The 21,614-nt window shown below is 37.2% G+C and overlaps 1 protein-coding gene across 2 annotated transcripts in view; it reads left to right on the forward strand.

Annotated features, from left to right (window-relative positions):
• enox1 (ecto-NOX disulfide-thiol exchanger 1) overlaps positions 1–21,614 on the forward strand; it is a 49,172-nt gene that overhangs the window by 14,141 nt on the left and 13,417 nt on the right. Inside the window, exons 1-6 of one of the 2 annotated variants that reach the window (XM_027164864.2) lie at positions 4,075–4,165; positions 13,743–13,874; positions 14,379–14,516; positions 16,606–16,773; positions 16,902–17,108; positions 17,756–17,989. In XM_027164864.2, the coding sequence (XP_027020665.1) occupies positions 4,102–4,165; positions 13,743–13,874; positions 14,379–14,516; positions 16,606–16,773; positions 16,902–17,108; positions 17,756–17,989 (943 nt within the window). In that variant the 5' untranslated portion in view covers positions 4,075–4,101. Of the gene's footprint in view, positions 1–4,074; positions 4,166–13,742; positions 13,875–14,378; positions 14,517–16,605; positions 16,774–16,901; positions 17,109–17,755; positions 17,990–21,614 lie in introns of those variants that run through there. The other variant, XM_027164865.2, reaches the window with a different exon arrangement.

Raw genomic sequence — 21,614 nt, forward strand, 5'->3', positions numbered from 1 at the left:
ACTATAGTCCAAACTCTTAAGAGAGGATTTTGTAACCTTTTCCAGCCTGATGAGCAACAATAACTCGTTTTCTGAAGCCCTCAGAAATCTCCATTGTTTTTTCAATGAGCCCCTTCCACAAACACACGTCATGAACATAAGACTTTAAAATATCTCTGTTCTTTAAATAAAATAGGACACTTGCAAACATCTGATTGTTTGGATTGACTGAATGGACTCAGATTTGATCTTGAAATTAAGTACTAATCTTAGAGGTTCACATACTTTTGCCTCTCACAGATATATAATATTGGAACAGTTTCCTGAATAAAAAAATGATCAAGTATAATCTATTTGTCTGATATGTTTGATTATGTTCGCTTTGTCGGTTTTGGGGACGTTTGTCAAAATCTGATAATGTTTTGGATCATATTTATGCAGAAATATAAACATTTCTAAAGGGTTCACAAACTTTCAAGCGATATGGATTTCATATATATATAGTAAAGATATGAATTTGGATAAAATATGATTTTTTTTTAGGCAAAAATATCCTCTGTGGTTGAATCCAAACTAAATATATTCATTTTACTGACTGGAAAAAAAAATGGTGAGGCCATATTGATGAGATTAACAGATGTTTGTTTCTGGATAAGAAACGTGATCATTTGTTCACTCTGTGTTTCTCCTCATGCACAAGAGATGTCAGAAACCTTTTCCCCCTTCAATTTACAGTCAAGAGTAATTGTTCCTGAAACTAGCTAGGCTCCTCCAAGACTCTGTAACATGTGTGGATGAAATTTATAGTTTTGATTAGGCTGTGATGGATGGGTGTGCAGTTTTGTAGCACATTCTCCCTTAATGCACACAAACGTGCCTGGCCAGCATTTTAATTTAATTTTCTTATATGTAGCACATAAGCTGAAACACATCTGTTTATAGAATTATACATCTATAGTTATACATGTGTAGTTTAATGTATGTTTCCAGTATTAGTTAGACATGGATTAAAGTTCTGGTAGTAATAGTGAGTAATTCATTTATACAGAAAGGCTCAAAAAATACTGTGTATCAATTTTCAGTTGCTCACTGTAACAAAGAGCTGAAGAAACAAACTGCATTCTATGGAGATTAACATATTTTTGAGTGTTGGAGCAAGCACAAAATCCACCTGAGAGAATGTTTAATGTATGTGAATTATTCAGAGCTGGATGTGTTGCCCTAGAGATACCGCTCTGGTATTATACCCTGAATTCGGTAAAAACAAAACAGGATTCCTTCTAAAGCTTAAGCAGATATCTGAACCTTTTGACCTGCTTACTGCTCCTGAGGCCTAAACAGCCCCTGACAGAAACATTTCAGGTTAATACATATAGTTATGTGTTATATCAACAGCAGAGGTAACAAGCATGTCATGCTCATGTCTGCTCTTACTCATGGTCTTACTTGGTTTGTATTTGCTCTATAAACTCTCTAAGATGCTGCCCACCTACATCCAAGTTACAAGATATTTGTCTATAAATGTCAATTTTTACTAAAAATCCAGCTATGTTGTCAATACATCTAAGCCTTGTTTTTGTTTGGTTCATTTTTCCCAATGATGGTTGTATTCAGAATTAGAAAGCTTATTAGAAATCAATAAAAGTGTAAAGCTTTTTATGCATATGGTTGGGTCTTGAGCATTGATGCTTTAATTCCACACGGTTCTTGTGAATATGTTGTTTAATACTTTGTAAATTTTAAGCATGCTTCAAAGCAAACTTCAGCTGTGCAATAGTTCAATGTGTTCAGAAGAGTTTATGTATTTATTATCTTGTTTTCAAAGAAATGTCTATTCTCCTAAAGAGCACTGCTGAATAAGAAGTATGAACCCCTAAACAAAACTCAGTATACATCTGTTTGCTAGGAGGAAAAGCACAAACTGGGTCATCACTGGCCATCTTAAATACGTGAAAACTCTCTGTATAGCATTTCTTTACAGTGCAGTGTATAAAAGTCTGAAAAAGACTAATGGGTCTGAGGGGGAAAAAAAAGGAATGGCTGTGCAGAAAAAAAGAGAGAATACTGCAGCGGTGTGGAACATCCTTATCTGATTCCTTTCCAAGCCCTCCTGGTTTTTCCTTTTTTTAATCGCTTTTATATCAGTTCAAATGTTCTTCTGACTTGTTTAATAGGCTTCTCCATGCCACAGTGGTCTTGTAGAACCCAGAGGAATTGCTGTGTTTAAAATGGCATTCAATTGTATGCTATATACTTATTGGCAGGAGGTTCATTAGAATTGCCATAACTGTTTTATTTTGTGAAGTTGAGTATGCACTAAAGTGGGAATTGCATCACTGGTGTTTAAAATAAACCCTGAATGACCTGCCTTTGGACATCTTTTTAACAATTGATCAGTTTTTGTTTTCATTTCATGAGCTGCAAAGTTCCTTGTCTGTATAACATCATATGATGCTGGATCATACAGATTTTCTTTCAAATCTAGAGAAAATGCAGGTGCCATGTCTACTGCCTGAGCTAGCCGGATAGTTAGCTATTTTTGCCTAACACTCTGCATTAAAATGTAGACTACATGTTTTAGGTGCCACACTTTAACTAAAAAGGAATGTTAGGTATCACATTAAGGCGATCATTTATGCCATTATATGATATAATAGACTGTGGATATAGAATTTGCTTACTCAATATGTTTTTTCCAGCTACCTAAAGCTTGCACTTCAAACATTCCAGCTACCTAAAGCTTGCACTTCAACACAGTTTGTTCAAACATGGATAGGTATTTAGACAAAAAGACTTTACAAAAACAACATCAAACATTATTGATGGAATGAGTATAATAATCAACAGAGATGTATATACTGCACATCAAACAGAACAAGTACACAAAAGTATACATACATAAATTAAATCCTCTAGCTTTCTCTTTTTTTGTGTGATATTGAGATAGAAATTGCTGTTCATTTTGAAGTCAGTTTAGCAGTAGTAAATAAACCAGTGCAAATCCAAATTCTAATAGTCACAGAATATATTTTAAATGCTTATGTCTATAATGTAAATGAATTGAATGTTTCATTAAGATTTTCCTGTCACACAGAGGGAAACAGGCATAAATACTGTATTTACTGTATAAATTCTTGACTATGACAGCATTCCATGCTGTGATTATTGGGCAGTCAAATAATCCTTAATGGCCTATGCACATCAGTCATCCAAAGACATGTTTGTGTGAAAATAATTGTGAATAAAGTCTATTTAATTCGGTCATCTCTCTGATTTCACTCACTGGGGGCTTTGAGAAGTGAGGCCTGCAGATCAGCTCAGGACATGGTGAAGTGTGAGCCAAAACATCTGGATACCTCATCAGACCAGTGGAACAGGGACAACTCAAGATCCAGATCACTGTGAAACCCAGCTACATGAACCGAAGAAGCAGGGGAAAGCAATGCATTTGGTCTGGAGTTCCGCATAAACTATCCAAAATCAGCTTGATTTTTTTTAACTCATTAGCTGGGAGTGAGTTTAAAGCTGAATACTGTTTGTAACTCGGTCTGTAAACATGTGTTTAATGACTTTATGACATATATTCTTTTACAAGGATGTGCACGAGTTGAGACAACAATCTAAAGCTCAACAATTTATACTTAAGCTTGACACTAATTGGAAGGGAAGGGAGCATATGGTGCTGCCGTAGCTCAGTGATTCTGTCACTCATACAGCTTGGTGCAGATACCCAACCCGCTAATGAATTCAGCTCAAAACAGACTTGAAAGTGTGTCATTAATCTCTAAAATCGGCTGTGCTGCGTACTTAGGCTTGGTTGCATGTTTGCAGTACAGCATTGAAATGTTATAATGACTGTGAGCGGGGGCAAGAAGAGAATTCGATTGTGTGCTGCTCATATTAAGTGTAGACGTGCTGTTCAGCACCATCCTCTATTATGCTCACTCTGCTTTTCTTGGATGCTGGCCAGCTGATAAATAACCATGTTGTCCTTGGGTGTGACATGCTATCAGAAGACCAGACATACAGTAGCAAATGGTCCAATGGTATTCTACACTGTCCCGTGACTCTTGTCGTAAGCATGTGTCTACCATGCTAAATGTCTTTGCAGTTCAGTAGAGTATGCAAATGGAGCAGCAGTGGTGTCAAAGGCAGTTCTGTTATTCACTGAACAAGGCTCCGAAAGGTAGGAGGAGATCCGGTATAAAATGCTTGTTTGTCATCATATGCCTCAAGGTATTATTTTCAGAATCAGATATTATTTCAGATATTTTCACTCCAATATACATATGTAGGTTATGCTGATGTCTTCATCAGTTCACTTATCATCATGCTCAGCACTACCGGGATCAATGACCAGTTTGCTTTTTAGGGTGATGAACGCTAAACAATATAGCTTGTGTGGGTTAAGAAGACAGCATTATGAAAGGATTTTATATGAAAGTTTGACTCATTAGCCAGGCTGCTTTCTCTGTTCTTAATGCCCTATGAAGTAACACTTCTCCTTCAGTTTTTAACCTTCAGCGGATGACTGAGCGACAGAGAAGGGAACCACTTGCAGTCAACCCTGGTTAATTAATGGTTTGAAATGAGCCTCTATTGGCTAAAGAACATTTGACAGCAATGCAAAAGAAGTGGGGATAACCATTGGAAAAGGGAGTTTAATGAATACACAGGAGGCTCCCTTTTCTGGGGAAAATATTGGGTCTGGCTTTGTTCAGTAAACAGAACCAGGCTAAGCTTCTGGAGCTCTGCCAGGGTCATTTATATTATATCTGATGTTTGTATATTTTGTAACTGCATGGTGAAGAGAGACACACTCTGTCATGGCACTGCCTCATCAGTTTTAAATCAGCACAGCTGTAAAAGCCATTAGCATGTCTGGAGAGGATTTTACCCGAGCATGATATCACTACAGTTCTCTGGTGTTCAGTTTTATTGGGATTATATCATAGTCATTTGCAGGTTTCTGTTCTCTTTCAAATACATTTTTGGAATTTGTTGCATTTGATGTTTATTCAATGTTATATAGTCTAATAACCTAATGTCTTTTGTCTGTGTTGAAGGTTTTTAGTTTGCTCCTTTTTGTACTACAAAAAATTACTTTTAATTTGATAGATATTTTAAACACTCTTTATGCCCGTGACAATAAACTTGAAACTTGAAACATAATTAGTAATCCAATTAGTGATGGCTGTAGTTGAAGATCGTGTTCTTCTTGATTCATAGTTTCATGTATGCATTGCAGCTTTTTAGAGAGAAACCATGGACATACAATGACATTTTTTGTCCCATGCATTTCCCCTTCTCTGTCAATGTGGACACCCAACCTCAAAATATTCATAACTCAGGTTTACAGGCCCGTGTGAAATGCAGCATGATGCTAATTGGCCATGCCTTCTGCCCTGGGTGTGTGTGTGTGTGTGTGTGTGTGTGTGTGTGTGTGTGTGTGTGTGTGTGTGTGTGTGTGTGCGCGCGCGTGTGTGTGTGTGTGTGTGTGTGTGTGTGTGTGTGTGTGTGTGTGACAGTTGAGACAGCGGGAGAGAGATAGGAGATGTAGAGAGGGAGACTGTTTAAAATGCAGAGCAGTCACGGCTGGAGGAATGCTCCAGCTCATTCTCGCCATCTGGTCACTTTTAGAGTGGTTCATGGCGATCGCCTCCTCACATATCACAAGAGGCTGTAGAACACACATACACAGCCCTGCGTTTGTACACTTTTGATGTGTTCACTCTGTAAATCACTAAGATGCAATACAACAGCATTAATGAATAGTCTTTGTAGCCACTGAGGGATAAAATTGGGTTCTGGTGCAGAGGCTGTGATGAAGGAAGCCACATGCTGAGGGTGTTGATAATTTGTTATGGTTTGAAGCTGAGTTTGACTAGGGTGTTTAATAGTTTGTTGTGAATCTTCATCTAACTCAGGTATATTGATAACTGGAAAGATAAAGAGAAGAGTGTGCTTAATATTCACCTAAATTGCTGGTGTAACAGATTGGAAACTGCTTTAGGAACTGCTTAAAGAGTAGCAATGATCATGTGTGAATAATAATGAATGACCCAAATTTCTCCCTCTAATTTTCTCTTTTTATTTAAGCTGAAAAGCAATTTAGAAAAAAAAATACCCCACTACCTCACTAAATTACTCAAATGTACAGTGTAATTGCAAATTTGTAGAGACTTGAAAGACTGCTTCTTTTATGTACCATATGTAGCAATATTATTTCCCAAATTAGTGCATGGATTTTCAATATATATACAAAAAATAAATCTCAGATGTTCCTACAAAACATTCTTTATTCATATGTTTAGGAATATTCTGACTCTTGAGTTTAAATGGCTTTTACACTCATCGTCCACAGAAAGTAGTGGTTGCAAGTAGCAAGTGGTGCCTGAGCCTGAGAGCTATTCAGTTACAATGCTTAAAAAATAACTCAATAAATATGGTTTTCTTTCTGTACTTTTTGAGACAGAACCTGTTACATGGGCTCATTGAGACAGAACCTGTTACATGGGAAATAATGATATATGTCTTAATGGAACATCATGCTCTTGATATGGTTGCTAGGCAACTGGAAAACATAGAGAGTCAGCGTCACTAGTTTAAGATTGAAGTAAAAATTTCACTAGCTAGCACAATACAGTGGGAAGAAAGCACATAATGTTTTTTAAAATATAATAGGTTCATTTTACTTTATAGCTCTTTTTATGTAGCTCTTTGTCTATATGTAGCACCCTGGTCCTTCAGGAACGTTGCTTAATTTCACTATGTACTGCATCAGCTATGTACAGTCAAAATGACAATAAAAGCCTCTTGACTTGATTTAGTTTGACTAAGAAAAGTATCCATGCTCTGATTAGCACTTTATGGATATATATTTGCATGTTATAGTGGATACTGAGATGCCAGAGGTTATTTATACTTTATGAGCGATCAATGTCAGTATAAAGTACTGTGTTATTTACAATGACCAGAATTATGAATGACATAAAGCCTCTTGATGATATTGTGAGTATTTCACTGTATAACATACACATTATTTATAGGATAAAGTACTAAAGGTAATGTGGTGAAGCCTGAGGTGAATGTGTTACTGCCCAAAAGTTAATACCAATGATTGCTGTAATTTTTATATTTCATTTTCTCTTAATTACAAGTTTTATTAATGAAATAACTGTTCTTTTAATCTTAATAAACCTCACCAAAAACACCACTAGATTAATGATTACACATTTTTTTAAATCCACCTTTGTGGAGTTCCTGTGTCAGTTGTTACCAAAGAAACAATAACTTAGATAACAATAACTTATCTGACAAATTTGAATTAAATGTGCATTAATATAAACCTGGCAGCTGGCAGGACTGACGGAGCTGCTGTAGAAATATTTAACACCCTCTGACCAATCAGATCTGAGCATTCATTTGTCCTGTTGTATAAAATATAACTGCCATTGTAGGACATCAAAATAAAGTAATTTGTCTGTTTAAGGACAACAGGTTATTATTATTATTATTATTATTATTATTATTATTATTATTATTATTATTATTATTATTATTATTATTATTATACAGAGCTAATATGCTGAAGAGAAACCAGTAAAAGGAGTGAGTATAAAGTATTTTTTATTTAATATTTTCTTATAATAAGATAATAGCATAATAATGATGAAAGTCCTTAGGCCTCACAGCTAAAATGCTTCACTGAGTTTATTGCATTTATTGTATTTATGTCACTAAAGACAAGATTGCTGTTATATGGAGCTCTGGTTATGAGATCTCTGAATGTCTGTCCCACTGAGAGAGCCGGAGGGCATGTGAGTTATGGAGGCTATGAGATAGACAGAGTGCCTGCAGGAGGAGTGAAGCGAGTGGATACTGATGGATGAAGCCTTGGGGGAGAGGGGGGAAGACGTGAAGAGTTGCCTTCTGGTGCATGCTGTTTTGTGCTGGGCGAATACCGACAAAATCGCTTACAACTGTTTTTTTTATTGACAGCTAAGGGAAATTTTGTTCTGACAGCAGCAGACTGGCAGTCAGTGGGTGATATTATTGCTCATGCCAGGATCTATATGCTAATTAGCTTTGTACCCTTTAATAGCCAGGCTAATTGACCTATTCCTCATGTGGAAGCTTTATGACAAAGCCACGCATGCACATAGTCCAGTATCACAAATGTTTAGCAGCCCAATTGGAGAAATTAGCACTGGGAGAAGTGGCAAGACAGTGTACACATCAACAAACAAGAGCTGAAAATCAGCTGTGATTAACTGCGCATCAACACGATGAACAAAGAGAGAGCAGTGAAAGAAATGTGCACCCACTTTGTCTTTCAACTTTTATCTTCATGGCTCCAGGGGAGCAGTTCAGACTGAAGGGGTATACACATAGACGAAAGATGAAAGGCATGAACAGGGCACATGATGCATGCCAATGCTGTAAGAGCACAGGGCAGTGGAACCCTGTGGCCTGAAAAGAAGGATGAACAATAACTGGCAGCACTGCTAGTCATGCTTCACTCTCTCTCAGACACATACACACACATCTTCAGACTGACTAGTTTTAATTATTGATCTCGGTAGAAGGACTAAGTGCTCATTTACCGTACACATGGCTAAGATGGTAATTTTCCATGTGCCTGGAAGAATAAATATGTTCATATGGTTTATAACATTTCCCTTACTAAATTCAGAAGAAGCATATTTCAGACATGCTGACGTTGAGAAAGCAGTCACTGGAACGACCTGCCCTTGAGCTTTGTACAGGCAGTACTGTCAGTCTGAATAATGTTAAAACTGGTGAAATATCTTTGTTCAACACTGGATTATATAGAATAGCAAAGAATGTCTGTGTGCAATGGTAATGTGTTTATTCAATTATGTAAAGTACTCAGGTTTTTAGTAAGTTTACAGAAAGGAACATTTTTACAATTAACAATTAATTATTGATTATATTAAACTGATGGTTTATGTTCACATAAACCATCAGTTTAATATAATCAATAATTAATTAACAGCTGGCCCTGTTTTGCTGGTTAATTACATGTTCAAAAACAGTGCTAAATGTTCCAGAAATGACAGTCAGAGGGAAGCTTTACATAATAACACCGTATATACTCCAACAGGAATAATAGTATTGTAATACAAAGGGATTGCACAGATTATTAAACTCACTAATAGGATTAGGTGGTGTACATTTCACATCAAAGACATTTTGGGGGAAAGGAGGCTTTAGAAACAGGAACGGAAAGAGATAGTTGGGTCTCACTCATAACTCTAATAAATGCTTTTCAGATATTTGCATTATTAACTGACACTATTGCATCAGCTTTGTAATATAGTGTCCTTATGACAGTGGCTGTGGCCACCAGTGCTTGTTCTGCATGTTCTGCTTATTGATGCAGGCATTGTCCCCAGTTGGCTGGGTATATAAGACCTTAGTGAATATTGAGCACACTTCACATCTCTCTGCAGTCATCCCACGCTTACATCTTCATTCACAGAAAGTGGCAGGAGAGTTGCCTCTCTTTGTTCTGTTTCACCACATACACAGTAATCCATTCCCAAAAAAGAATGAACATGGATACTGATTTTCACAATCAGTGAGAAGCTATAAACCAAGTATATGTGAGACATGGATTTTAATTCTTGGTTTTAGAAAATGGAAGTAAAAAGATTGAATGTAATTTTTTGGGCTCTTGTTAACAACTTAATTTAAAAACACCAAAGCTAACAAGACCTTCTCTGTGTTTTAGTTCCAGGATCGTTCTGGTGCAGTTATAATGACTTATGGCAACAGGACTTGAATGAATCTTGGCATGGCACTGTTCATTCTCCACTGTAGAAGGTTTTTCTTCATGAGGAGACATGAGTTTAATGGCGCCTTTCTAAAGGCATTATTAGGTGCAATTTGCTCTCAGCAGTGAGTGATATTGTGGTCATGACCCCTTTTCTACTGAAAGGGATGCTCCTCTTAGCCTGCTGGTCTTTTCAAAGCACTGTTCATCCCAGAGAGTCCAGGCTGCCCTGAAATACGAGACAAACGTTTGGTCAGCGTTGAAACAGCAGGGAAAAGCAAACACAGTGTGGGTAAACCAGAGATTGCGAAATGGAAAAACATGCAATTTTTAGCATTTGTGTCAGTGTTTAATACGCTTAACATAATGCCATCTCAGATGGGTTCATCAGTGTTTTCAAATAAAAGCAATGTAATTGAAAAGAGTCATTTACATACACATCAGACAATTCACCATGCCTACTGTTATATCAATATGAAAATCAATATCTGAGCTGCTGTGCTGTATTATAGATGTGCTGTTTATATTTATACAACAGCGCTATTGTCGTCTCCATTCTGATTGGTCAGATGCTATTGATTACATTTCCATAACAGCAGCTCTGAAAAAATCTTGCAAAGTAAATAACAGGTCATATCAGTGTGGTTGCTCTACATCTATATGGTGGACACTGCAGCATAAAAAATCCGGTGAAATCATTTATATTGTGACATTTTCTGCGAGAAGACTTTTATTTAGCGTTTATAGAAGGAGTCACCTTTTATGTCAGCATTCTATAACGAATAAAAATAACGCTTTTCCTTTATGTTTTCCAACACAAGAATGTCTTCAGGACAGAGGGCTTTATGAGTTTTCTCAGGAACTTAACAAACTGCATAATTTGTTTTACTATATTCAAAGGAGAGAGAAAAATATTGGTGAGAGAATGACTGTTTATAGCTTTTATAATGTAATAGCAGCTGTTGGACAACAGTAAAGATGATATGTTTACATTAGAATGTTTTTTGTGACATACACAAGTTTGACATAAAGTGAAATGCTGTACATATTAATAAAGGAATAAGGTGTGCGGCGTGTCATTAGTATTGGCAAATAGTGCTGTATAAGAGGAATAAACCCTTCAGAGAGTGCTGTTACAGGAAAAAAGGTCAAATTTGAGGTAGCGATGGCCCTCCATGGCACCAATCTGTTAATGAATATTTTCCTGTAATAGCTTGATCTGTTGTGTTTTTTTTTATTACATGATTTTTCCTAACCCAGTGTTGGCAAATAACATGACATGCACCATGCACCTAGCTTTTTAAAGGAGTTAATGACACTTGCTGCTCGCTTTTACTCAAACTCAGTGCTTTATCCAGTTCCTGTCAAAGCCGCTTCCCTGAATATCCCACTCAAACCACATGATATTCTCATATATTCAATTATTATGAACACATGTCCAAAATGACATAGGTGTATAAAGCATTGTGTATTTGTGGAATCCATGCTGCATTGGGAGACACTGATCCTCTATAACCCTATCATTTATCAAGGTAATTAGTGTAGCAATTACTTATATCAGCAAAGCATAATTGATTGAAATTGAGCATATAAGTTTGAGGACATGTCATCAGTGGCAGTGTCTGTATAGATTAAATCATTTCTTGCAAAAAGAATGGATCAAATGAGTCAAGGCAGACATTTTAGCATGCACCAAGTATGCTGAAATCTTTCCTCTGAAATGGAAGACTTTCTGGGAAAGAAGAAGAACGCTATTAAACTATATTTCCACAGATCACTTTGATTTATTCATTTTTCTTCTCATCTATAATGAACATCCTGAGAAGCATTTGGGATCAAGATGGACACTTATATTTGTGTGCCATATTTATGATTCCTGTCCCATCTCTTCCTTTATGTCTTCCTCATGGGGGTGAGCAGGATGCCACTTAAATCATTCAAAGTGTCAAGTGAGTTCATGAATAATGAAGGCAACACAGGTTGTGGAGTAAATATTTTATGGCCTGTGAAAGTGAGTAGAGATTGGTTGGAGGGGGTTACTGTCCATGGCATGTGTGATGTGTTAGATGAATGGCAGGGCAGCAGGAGTAAAGGAGCGAGTTGTTGTATGGCATGTTGGCTTGGGCTCTTGGTTTCTGATGAGTAGCGCAGAATGCTATGTCAATTACTTATGCTAATTATTTTGTTAATTGCTGCATAGAAAATATGTGATTAGCTTATGCATTTATGCATTACTGTAAAATGAAAAGCTTTCATGGGCAAAACTGCTTTAATGCAAGTTTGGATATTTGTTAACCTCCGACTTGCTTCAGCAGGAATATGGCATAAACATTTCCTCATTAAGTCTGGACCTTTAATATAAAAGTAGTGATATGATTGCCTTGATTAAAGAAAATTGTGTTGCGCTCCTTAGTTGATTTCTGTGTGTCACATTTGAATAATGATCATAACTGTAGTGAACTTGAAAGTGGCAGAGAGGAACATGTTTTGCATACTGATGACAGCCCTGCTTTCTCAGCTCTGTGCTTTCCCCATGACCAGGATCCATCACCCTCACCCATATTAAGTAGCATAATTCTGTTTCATTGGGACATTGATTTCATAGATGATATAATGCATGCAGATGGAGCAGGGGTGCACTTAGGGCATATTAGAGACAGAAGGAAGAGGAAAGCAAACTACAGCTGCAATCAGGAGACAACATGGGGGTTGGTGGGGTCTGGCCAGCTCCACAAACACACAGACACACACAGACACACACAGACACACAGACACACACACACACACACACACACACACACACACACACACACACACACACACACACACACACACACACACACACACACACACACACACACACACACACACACACAGACAAGCACGCAAAACCCCACTGGACATCTGATGGATTGCAGGATGACGTGTGTCAGATTGATGGCCTAGGGCCAGATGGAAGTCATTTGTGGAGGGTGCACTGATAGTACTGGCTCGTGTCCTTGAGGAGTATTTGTTGTGCATCCTAATGGACTAAACCACTGTAAATTCTGCTTACCATGCAACAGCAAGATCTAGAAGCTGATAATAGTTAGAATAACACTCTTTTAAACTAAAACACGAGTTCTGATTTACAGGCCCTCAAACTAGACAGAGAGTAATCTGATGATCGCCAACCCCCACCTACTTAAACCCTGATCCTTTTAACCTGTTAGTGATACATCAGTGATATCTGATGTCCATTACATTTAGAATAACAGTAACAGCACTGTCCAGACATCCTACAGAAGTGGGTGGCTGGTTGTATTAGATGCTAACCAATGCACACAAGAATAGATGTTTTTTTAATTATTAATACTGTTTTAAGTCTTACTCATAATAATAATGAAGACCTGATGAAGAGGATGGTATTGAGACAGCTGTATGAAGTTCAGACAGGTGAAGTTCATTCCACAACTTGGTTTCCAGTACAGAGAAGAGTCCTGATTCATGTTTTCCTTGTATCTTGATGAGGAATTATAAGTCATTGTTGAGCCGCATTAGAGGCTCAGTTAGTTAACACCTGTGCCATGTTAGAGAAGTCACACAAGCTTGAACTTTTTTACTGGAAAAAAGCAGGAGCTGCACTGTTTCCTTATAATACAATGAAAATGATTTGTAAAATTTACTGAATGGAATATCTAAAATGTACATATTTATTACATATGTATATATATTACTGTTTTAGGCAGATGCATATGACTGTCCATGCATTATTCTTATCAACTCCAATTAGAAATACAGAATGTACATATTACTTTCTTAATTTCAATGTAATAATAATGTATGTGTATGTATTGTGCTCTACAGTATATGCATTAATCAGTTTAATTTTTATGCCAATATTGATTAGAGAATGTGTTTACCACATTTTTTGTGGACTCTATGGTGTATGGTCCAAAAATATTATTGTATTTGTCTGTTGTAGGTTTGCACATATGCTGTGATGAGCGCTTGAGGTTTACTTTCTGCCCTGGGCAGCTGGCCTGCAGGAGCAGGAGCTTTGGGGACAGCAGTGGCAGACAGAAACAGAGATCCAGCAAAGCTGCCATGGCCAGTGGTAAATAACCCTCTCGTTTCCCCTTCTGTTAGAGGCTTGCTTTTATGCATGCTGATTCAATACTCTGCTAGTGCTATAGCAGGGCTTTTATGTAAGTCTCATAATTTGTCTTGGATTTATGTCTTTTTTCCCTTCTGTCAATAATGTAATTTAGGTATAGATAGTTTCTGACTGTTCAGTTCATTAACAATCAAGCATATATTAAGATGTAATAAAAACAAATACAAAATTACAATTTGACAAAATGCTATAAATGTTTCCAAAAACCAAAAATACAACTGATGTCATGAAAGGAACATTTACAAATTGATTTAGTAAAAAGCAGTGATCTATACAGAAATTAATCTGCAGTCTGCAGCCATTCTCTAAAGCCAGAAGGCTTTTTAAAGGGATTGTTCTGTCAAGCTGGTTTTGTCTTTGTCTTCATTCATGTTAGATTGCGTAAGGATTTGTTCAATATTTACTTAAATAATAAAATGTGTCCTCTGTGCTTTCTCTCTGCAGCAGCAGATGGCATTGGGGGTTTGGGTACAGAGCAGACCCACCTCAATGTGCCAGTGGCAGACCCCAGCGCTTGGGCCACAGCCATGAATAACTTAGGCATCATGCCTATAGGCCTAACCGGGCAGCAGTTGGTGTCAGGTAGAGCCATGCATCTTAGTCCTCTGATCTCTTACTTAGATTTTTCTCCACTCTCCCTTACTTTTTTTAGACTGGAGCAATGGCTTGAGTCAAAAGTAAATCTCTCATATTCCTCCCAGCAAGCCACACAAGCACCAGCTGCCCAAGCCAAGTATGTGACCTTTAGCAGCGATGCTAGACATTGGATTTTATGTTAAACTGTGTTCCAGTCTGTTGAGCTTTATTTTTTCATTGAGGACCCATTTGTTGCAGCTCTGGAAAGGCTGGTACCCTCGAGTGCTCTGGAGGCATACACTGCCTCTTTGTCTGAGGTCTCTATAAGCTATTCCTAGTTCCAGCTTCTACTTAGAATCATTTGGAAATGTGTTAGCGCCCTGTCTATGGGACCTACTGTAGAAATAAAAGAATCATTAATTAACAAATGTGCTGCTAACGCAATCACTACAGCCTTTGAAAATTGGAAAATGATTCTTGTAACAAGTTACAAGATAGGTGGCAGTTGTGGCTCAAGTGGTTAAGGCACTGGTTGTTGATCGGAAGATCAGGGTTCAAGCTGCCACTGTTGGGCCCTGAATAGGGCCCTTAACCTTCACTGCTCCAGGGGTGCTGTATCATGGCTGACCCTGTGCTGTGAGCCCAATTTCCAAAGTTGGTATATGCAAAGAAAGAAACTGTATACAACATGCTTTATAATTATTGGCACCCTTTGAAATAAAGGAAAAAACATCTTTGTGCTTAACTGCACACTGATAAAATGTAAGAAATCTAAGTTATTTAACCACAGACATTTTATCCATGTGACATTTCCAGTATATTCAGTAATACTAGAGGTAACAATAAATCCACAAGGAATGTAGCATTGCCTGGTCTCTGAAGTGTATAGCAAAAAGAGTGAGTGAATGATGGAGAGGCTCTATAATTAGCTTTCCATACAGTTTAGTGCTGTGACTGCATTTACAATAGTATCTCATACAAAATAGAGCCTGTGCTGAGTTAGCGACATATTGGAGCTAATATCATCCCAAGGAGCCATGGTAGATTGAGGCAAATTAAGCCGAGATTTGAATGCATGAGCAGATTCTTCAGATCATGCAAATTTATGGAAATGGCATAATTTGGAATGGCTTACATTTGAATTCTATTTGAGAGTATTGTCATTTAGGTGCTATGATTAATCATTCAAGACAGGGAATTTAAATTAGTTTTATTTTCTTCTGGCATGAAGTGACCAGTTAAAATGAAACATGGGAAGAGTGCTACTAGCAGTTTGCATGGGACCCCTTCAGAGACTAGTGGCTGTAGGTAATGTCTTAGTCACACAGAAGAAATGTGCTTGTGCTGCAGCCTTCCGCGGGTCATTATAATGTTTTCAAAGGTAATGAATTCAAGAGAGACCTGATTGGGCACTTGGTTTCATCATATTTTTAAAAATATGTTAGATTATTGTGTTATAATGTGCTACTTTTTCTGAATAAGTCACAGGATTAAAGAGATTTCCTCATGGAACTAATATTACCCTGGCTTACAAGTGGCCACTAATGGTATTTTTGAAGGCTTCTGATTAATGGTGTTCCACCTTTGAGCCAATCAATGCCAGTTGTTTCTTGTGAAGTTTCAGTTCTGGATCTAATTGAAATTTCTGGATCCTCTAAAATTATATATTAAAAAAATATCTAATAATGGCATATAACTCATTCCTTCAGTGTCTGGCAGCAAGTGAACAGCTTAAGGCCAAAAGAATGAGCACTCCTGCAATCCTTAGGGGAAAGTAGGATATAAAGAAATCATGTATACAATTTCTTGTGTTTATATTTTCCTGCATTTGGCAGGGATCCGCAAATTCTTTGTTTCACATAATTCCAGAGATTTATAGTCTGCTACATATGTATCTTAGAGGAAATAAGAGAATAGTGTTCTATTATACTTCTACTGTTTCCTAGCTTTAAGGCAACATCAGTTTCCTGTCCTCTTGTAAGAGCTGTAGCATCTTGTTTATTTGTTGTTTGATTATTTTGCCCATTCTCTTCTAATAGTTTGAAATGAGTGAGTACAATCCTAATCCTTTATTTTGCTGAATATTTTTTTCCAGATTCAATCTGTATCCAAGGATTTGACCCCAACTTGGGTATTATTGCACCCATTAACCCCATGATGGCAGGAATCAGTTTGGTGCCTCCGCCACCTGTGCAGCCTGAACTACCTATCATCAAAGAGATTATCCATTGCAATAGCTGTACACTTTTCCCCCAGAACCCCAGTAAGCCTTTCAAGTGTATCCTGCAGACACTTGCATTAGCTAATCTCACCTTTCCTAGCAAAAAGATTTAAAAAAGTGCAGCTGATACAGTCATTAGTTAATTGTGACTTTATGTGTTTATCATGCAGATCTTCCACCTCCATCAACCAGAGAGCGGCCTCCAGGCTGTAAAACAGTGTTTGTTGGCGGACTGCCTGAGAATGCCAGCGAAGAGATTATCCGAGAGGTGTTTGACCAGTGTGGTGAAATTGTTGCTATCCGAAAGAGCAAGAAAAACTTCTGTCACATCCGCTTTAGTGAAGAGTTCATGGTGGACAAGGCCATTTATCTTTCTGGTGCGCTTTTGTTTTACATTTGCACAAGAATGTCTTACAGTATATTTTGATATACAAATTTCAAGGAAAAAAGATCCTGTAAGGAAAGTTTCTCTTAGATTGCAAATCATTTGCATAGATTGCAAAGCAATACAAAGCACATCAGACTGATCAACTTTATTCTATAATAAATCTCTTGTATCCTAATAGAAGTTCCATGCTAGTTTATGTTCTTTATGAAGATGTGAGTCTTTAGACTTTATTTTAAGACTGTCAGTGACTCAGCTGTTTAGACATCCAGGGAAGGGAAAGTTTATTCCAACACCTAGGTGTCAGAACAGAGAAGAGTCCACTGAATCACCCACTGAATGGTTTGATGAGTGTGAATCATATGCTTTGACCTTCACAACTCACCTGATTTCAAGCCAATTAAACACTTATGGGAAAGTTTCAAGTGAAGTGCACATTCTATGACCACAAAAAACACCTATTGAAACAATACAAACATGCACAGAAACTTTTCTAGCTCAGGCCCACGGCTCATGTTGATTTTCTCCTTTAATATGTTATTTATTTTTTTAATAGATATTTGTCATGAATGATATGAGTGATTTTTTTCCCCAATACATCAGTACTATATTTAATAAACATCGTATTTTATATCGAAGGCTACCGGATGCGCATTGGTTCCAGCACAGATAAAAAGGATTCAGGCCGCATCCATGTGGACTTTGCCCAAGCAAGGGATGACTTGTATGAGTGGGAATGCAAACAGAGGCTATTAGCACGGGAAGAACGCCATCGGCGCAAAATCCAGGAAGACCGCTTGCGACCTCCTTCCCCCACTCCCATCATGCACTACTCAGAACACGAGGCAGGCCTGCTTGCTGAAAAACTGAAAGGTGTGTCTGTCTGCTGAAAATGTAATATCTGCATTTTATCATGAAATGTATCATCATTAAGTAACAGAGAAAAACAGTTAAGGTGAAAAACTATCTTGAGAAGCTGCTCTGCAGTGCTTTGCCAACTTCACTGTGGTCTGACAATCTGCTTGGCCGATCAATGCTGTTTTATTCCTGCTGTTTTCTGATGATGTAAAAGTTAGTGAATTGCTTGGCTGCAAAGCCTGAGTTTTTCTCTACAGTTTAGTCTTCTCTACTTTCTACAACTGAAAAAAAAATCCTAAACGCTGTTGTTTGTTGTGTAGGGATGGTGTGCCTCTGTGTTAGACTAGCTGCTATAGTGGTCCTTGGTGAATATGCCCTAGAAGACCACATGCTTGTGAACATGCAGTAACACTGCAGTAAAGGGATCAATTTCTATGTAAATGAAGTTTAGAAATAACTCTAATAAACTGATCTTAGGGTGAAAGACTATGCATAAAACTCCCCCTTCTTTTCAGTCACTTTCTTTTTTAAGTTACTGTGTCAGTTACAGTCTTTAAGTTACAGTCTTTATTCAATGTACTGGCTGTCTAGCCCAAAGCAGAAGCTGCCAGGCCAAAACTCTTAATTCAATTCAATTAAATTTATTTGTATAGCGCTTTTAACAATCCACATTGTCTCAAAGCAGCTTTATGGAAGCATAGAAACAGAAGAGAAAAAAAATAAATAAATTTAAAAAAAATAAAAATTCCCATGAGATATGAGGAAGAAACCTTCAGAGGAAGCAGGCTCAGAAGGGTCCCATTCTCATTTGGGTGACAGTGGACAGTAAATAATGTCAATGTAAATAGTATCTTTCTACAACAGTTTATAGTCATGCAACCGAGAGCTCCTAAGGAACTAATGGGTCAGTGCAAACTCTGAGTTCACCATAGACCCAAAACTAATTCCTTCCTGCCAGTTTTTTTTTTTTTTTAATCTCCACCATTTCGTTGAGTCTGGTCTGCACCCAGAAACATTGATTTTTTTTAGGGATTTCTAGGGAGTGTCAGACACTGGGTTTAAAGTGTTGTTTGCTCATTTGCTATATGTTAGGAGTGATAACAAATATAGATTAAATTCTCAAGGTTGTGTCTGGCACACAGGGCATATTCAAATGTAAAGGCCTAAAATGTTCTGCAGGACATGTACACATTATAATATACACAACTAAAGCCTTGGCAAAAATAGTGGAGTGTTGTTTTCTACACCTCAGGGATATTTTCAACTAGATGGTTTTACAACCATGTTTTTCTACAAAAAGTAGAAGCTGGCAATTGCAATTTAAAATCTTTAAATGATAGACGCAGACAACATAAATCTAAACCACCTCCATTTCTAAACCCATTGCTTTCCATTGTATATGCTGCATAAACAATTTACACCACTGAGCTTGTGCCTATACTGTAGCTCCTCAGCAGGCTCTTTCGTTTTAAGACTTAATTTCACTTCAAAACAAGGTTTTTCTCTTTAATAGTAACAGGCTGTTACAAATAATGATTTTCCAGATATTTCTAGGTCAAATATTTTTGCTTTTATATACAACATGTGATTTGTTTCATGCCTCAGAATATTTTGTTCCTTAAATTTGTGAAAAATTCAAACAGATAGGTGTAAGGTGCCTTTCTAAGCTCTCAAATCTCCTCATCTGCTTTCATTTAGATGATGGTAACTTGACTACAAACCCCCCACCTTATCAGCAATCTTGGCATGCAGTTGAGCATTTCCTATTCTCTCAGTGTGGTGCTTTTCTGCACCATGTGTACTTGTATGTTAAATGAGCCCCAAAACGCACACAAAAGTATTCCAGATACAGCTCAATATTCTGTTGGGCATTGAAAAGAAACCATTATGAAATTAGTCTTTACTATGAATTTGGGTCAGCCTTTGTTGTTTTGTAATATACTAATATTTATTGGCTATAAATATCATTGTGTCTGTGTAAATTGGAACAGCATGCAGGCCTTTGCTTTTTAGTCTAGTTGTAAAACATCAGGGTGCACTCCCTCATTTACAGTATGTGTATTTCAGTGGAGTAAAGCCACATCTTTGAAAGCAGGCAGCACTGAACACTAGTGCAGCTATATAAATCCAGTGTTTCCAGTGGATTTGGCTTATTCAGCTCTGCTTTTTGGTCTCGGCTCTCTGATAAGTCTTTCTTATCCTGCTCTTTTAGTGCCATGAAGTCTGGTTCAGGTGAAGGCACGGCATTTATCTTTATTTGTAAAAAGAAGCTTCTGGTTAATACTAATATAATATTACAGGAGATTGGTGTGAAAACATTCAATTAGAATATTTCTCAAAAATAAACCAGCAAACTAATACTTTATCATTGATTAGTAATTATATTTGTGTTGGCAGTGAATAACTGGTAGTGTGTTATCTGCCAAAAAGCTACAGCAGGGGAAAGGGGGTATGTAGGGGAGACTGATTTAGAGTATTGAGATTTACACATTTATAAATCCGGTCATGGTCTGTGTGATTGGAAGGGAGTGGTTGTGCAGTCTCCTTTGACTGAGGGAATTATTTTATTCCTGTCTAATAGCATGCTTGCTCTGGGACCAGGAGAATTCTACTTTCTTAATTAGCTGGAATGATGAATGAGAGTCACATCTAAAAGCACATCTGCCCTCACTCACATGGCAGCTGCTTTAGAACCCTAAAGTCTCCTGGGGATTTTTTAACCAAACACGGATTACACATCAACTCCCAGAATAATTATTGGTCTCTAGGATGTAAAATTAAAATGGTTAGAATATACTGAGATTATCTCACATGTTTTTTTCAGATGTGAGAGAGGAAATGTGTCTCTTTTGCAAGCTGCAGAAATAACTTTCTAATCAAAATCATACACTGGAGAGACTGAAAAACATGACCTTTATTCCAGAAGTTTCTGAAATATGTTTCAAACATTCTACATAGATATGATTACTGAACCCTGAGGGAAGCTAAACTCAAGACCATCTACTTTATGCATGTGACTTGGCATTTGAAAATTATACTTTTGATTATACATCTTAATTATTTTTCAGGTCTGTGCTTTTTATGACAGGCTTTCCAGGGTTTTAATTTAATGCTAAATTGGTCTGATTTAAAAATATATTACTACTAATAATATATAATAAATAGTCTAATAAAATCTCTGAAAAATAATTTCTGAAAAAAAGGCACACTGTTAGTCTAGACAAATGTTAGTGTGTCTATGATGCTATGATGTACAAAGTCGTTTCAATTTAACTGAAAATATATTGTAAAGACTGGAAGAGGAAAAAGGGGGATTTGGAGAGGGGGAGGGAGAAAGGTAAGATTTGTAGAGAGGTTTTAGATATGGAGGTTTGGAGATTTAGAGATGGAAAGGTTTATCTGTACATCAGAAATATGTGTGCACTACAGTGACCTTGTCCCATACAACAGCTGAGAAAAAGAAGAAAAACATGTCTCCAATTTTCAATGCCTGAGTGTTTTGGGCAATCCTGGTTAATAATACAGTATTATATTTCTGTCTGTACTGTGCATGCTGTGATGAGAAACACACCTGCTGTGTCAAACACAGTAAAACAAAGGAACATTGTTGCTGTAACATTTAGTAGATTGTAGTCTATAT

Source organism: Tachysurus fulvidraco, chromosome 6, assembly GCF_022655615.1.
Source record: "Tachysurus fulvidraco isolate hzauxx_2018 chromosome 6, HZAU_PFXX_2.0, whole genome shotgun sequence".
Lineage (NCBI taxonomy): Eukaryota > Metazoa > Chordata > Actinopteri > Siluriformes > Bagridae > Tachysurus > Tachysurus fulvidraco.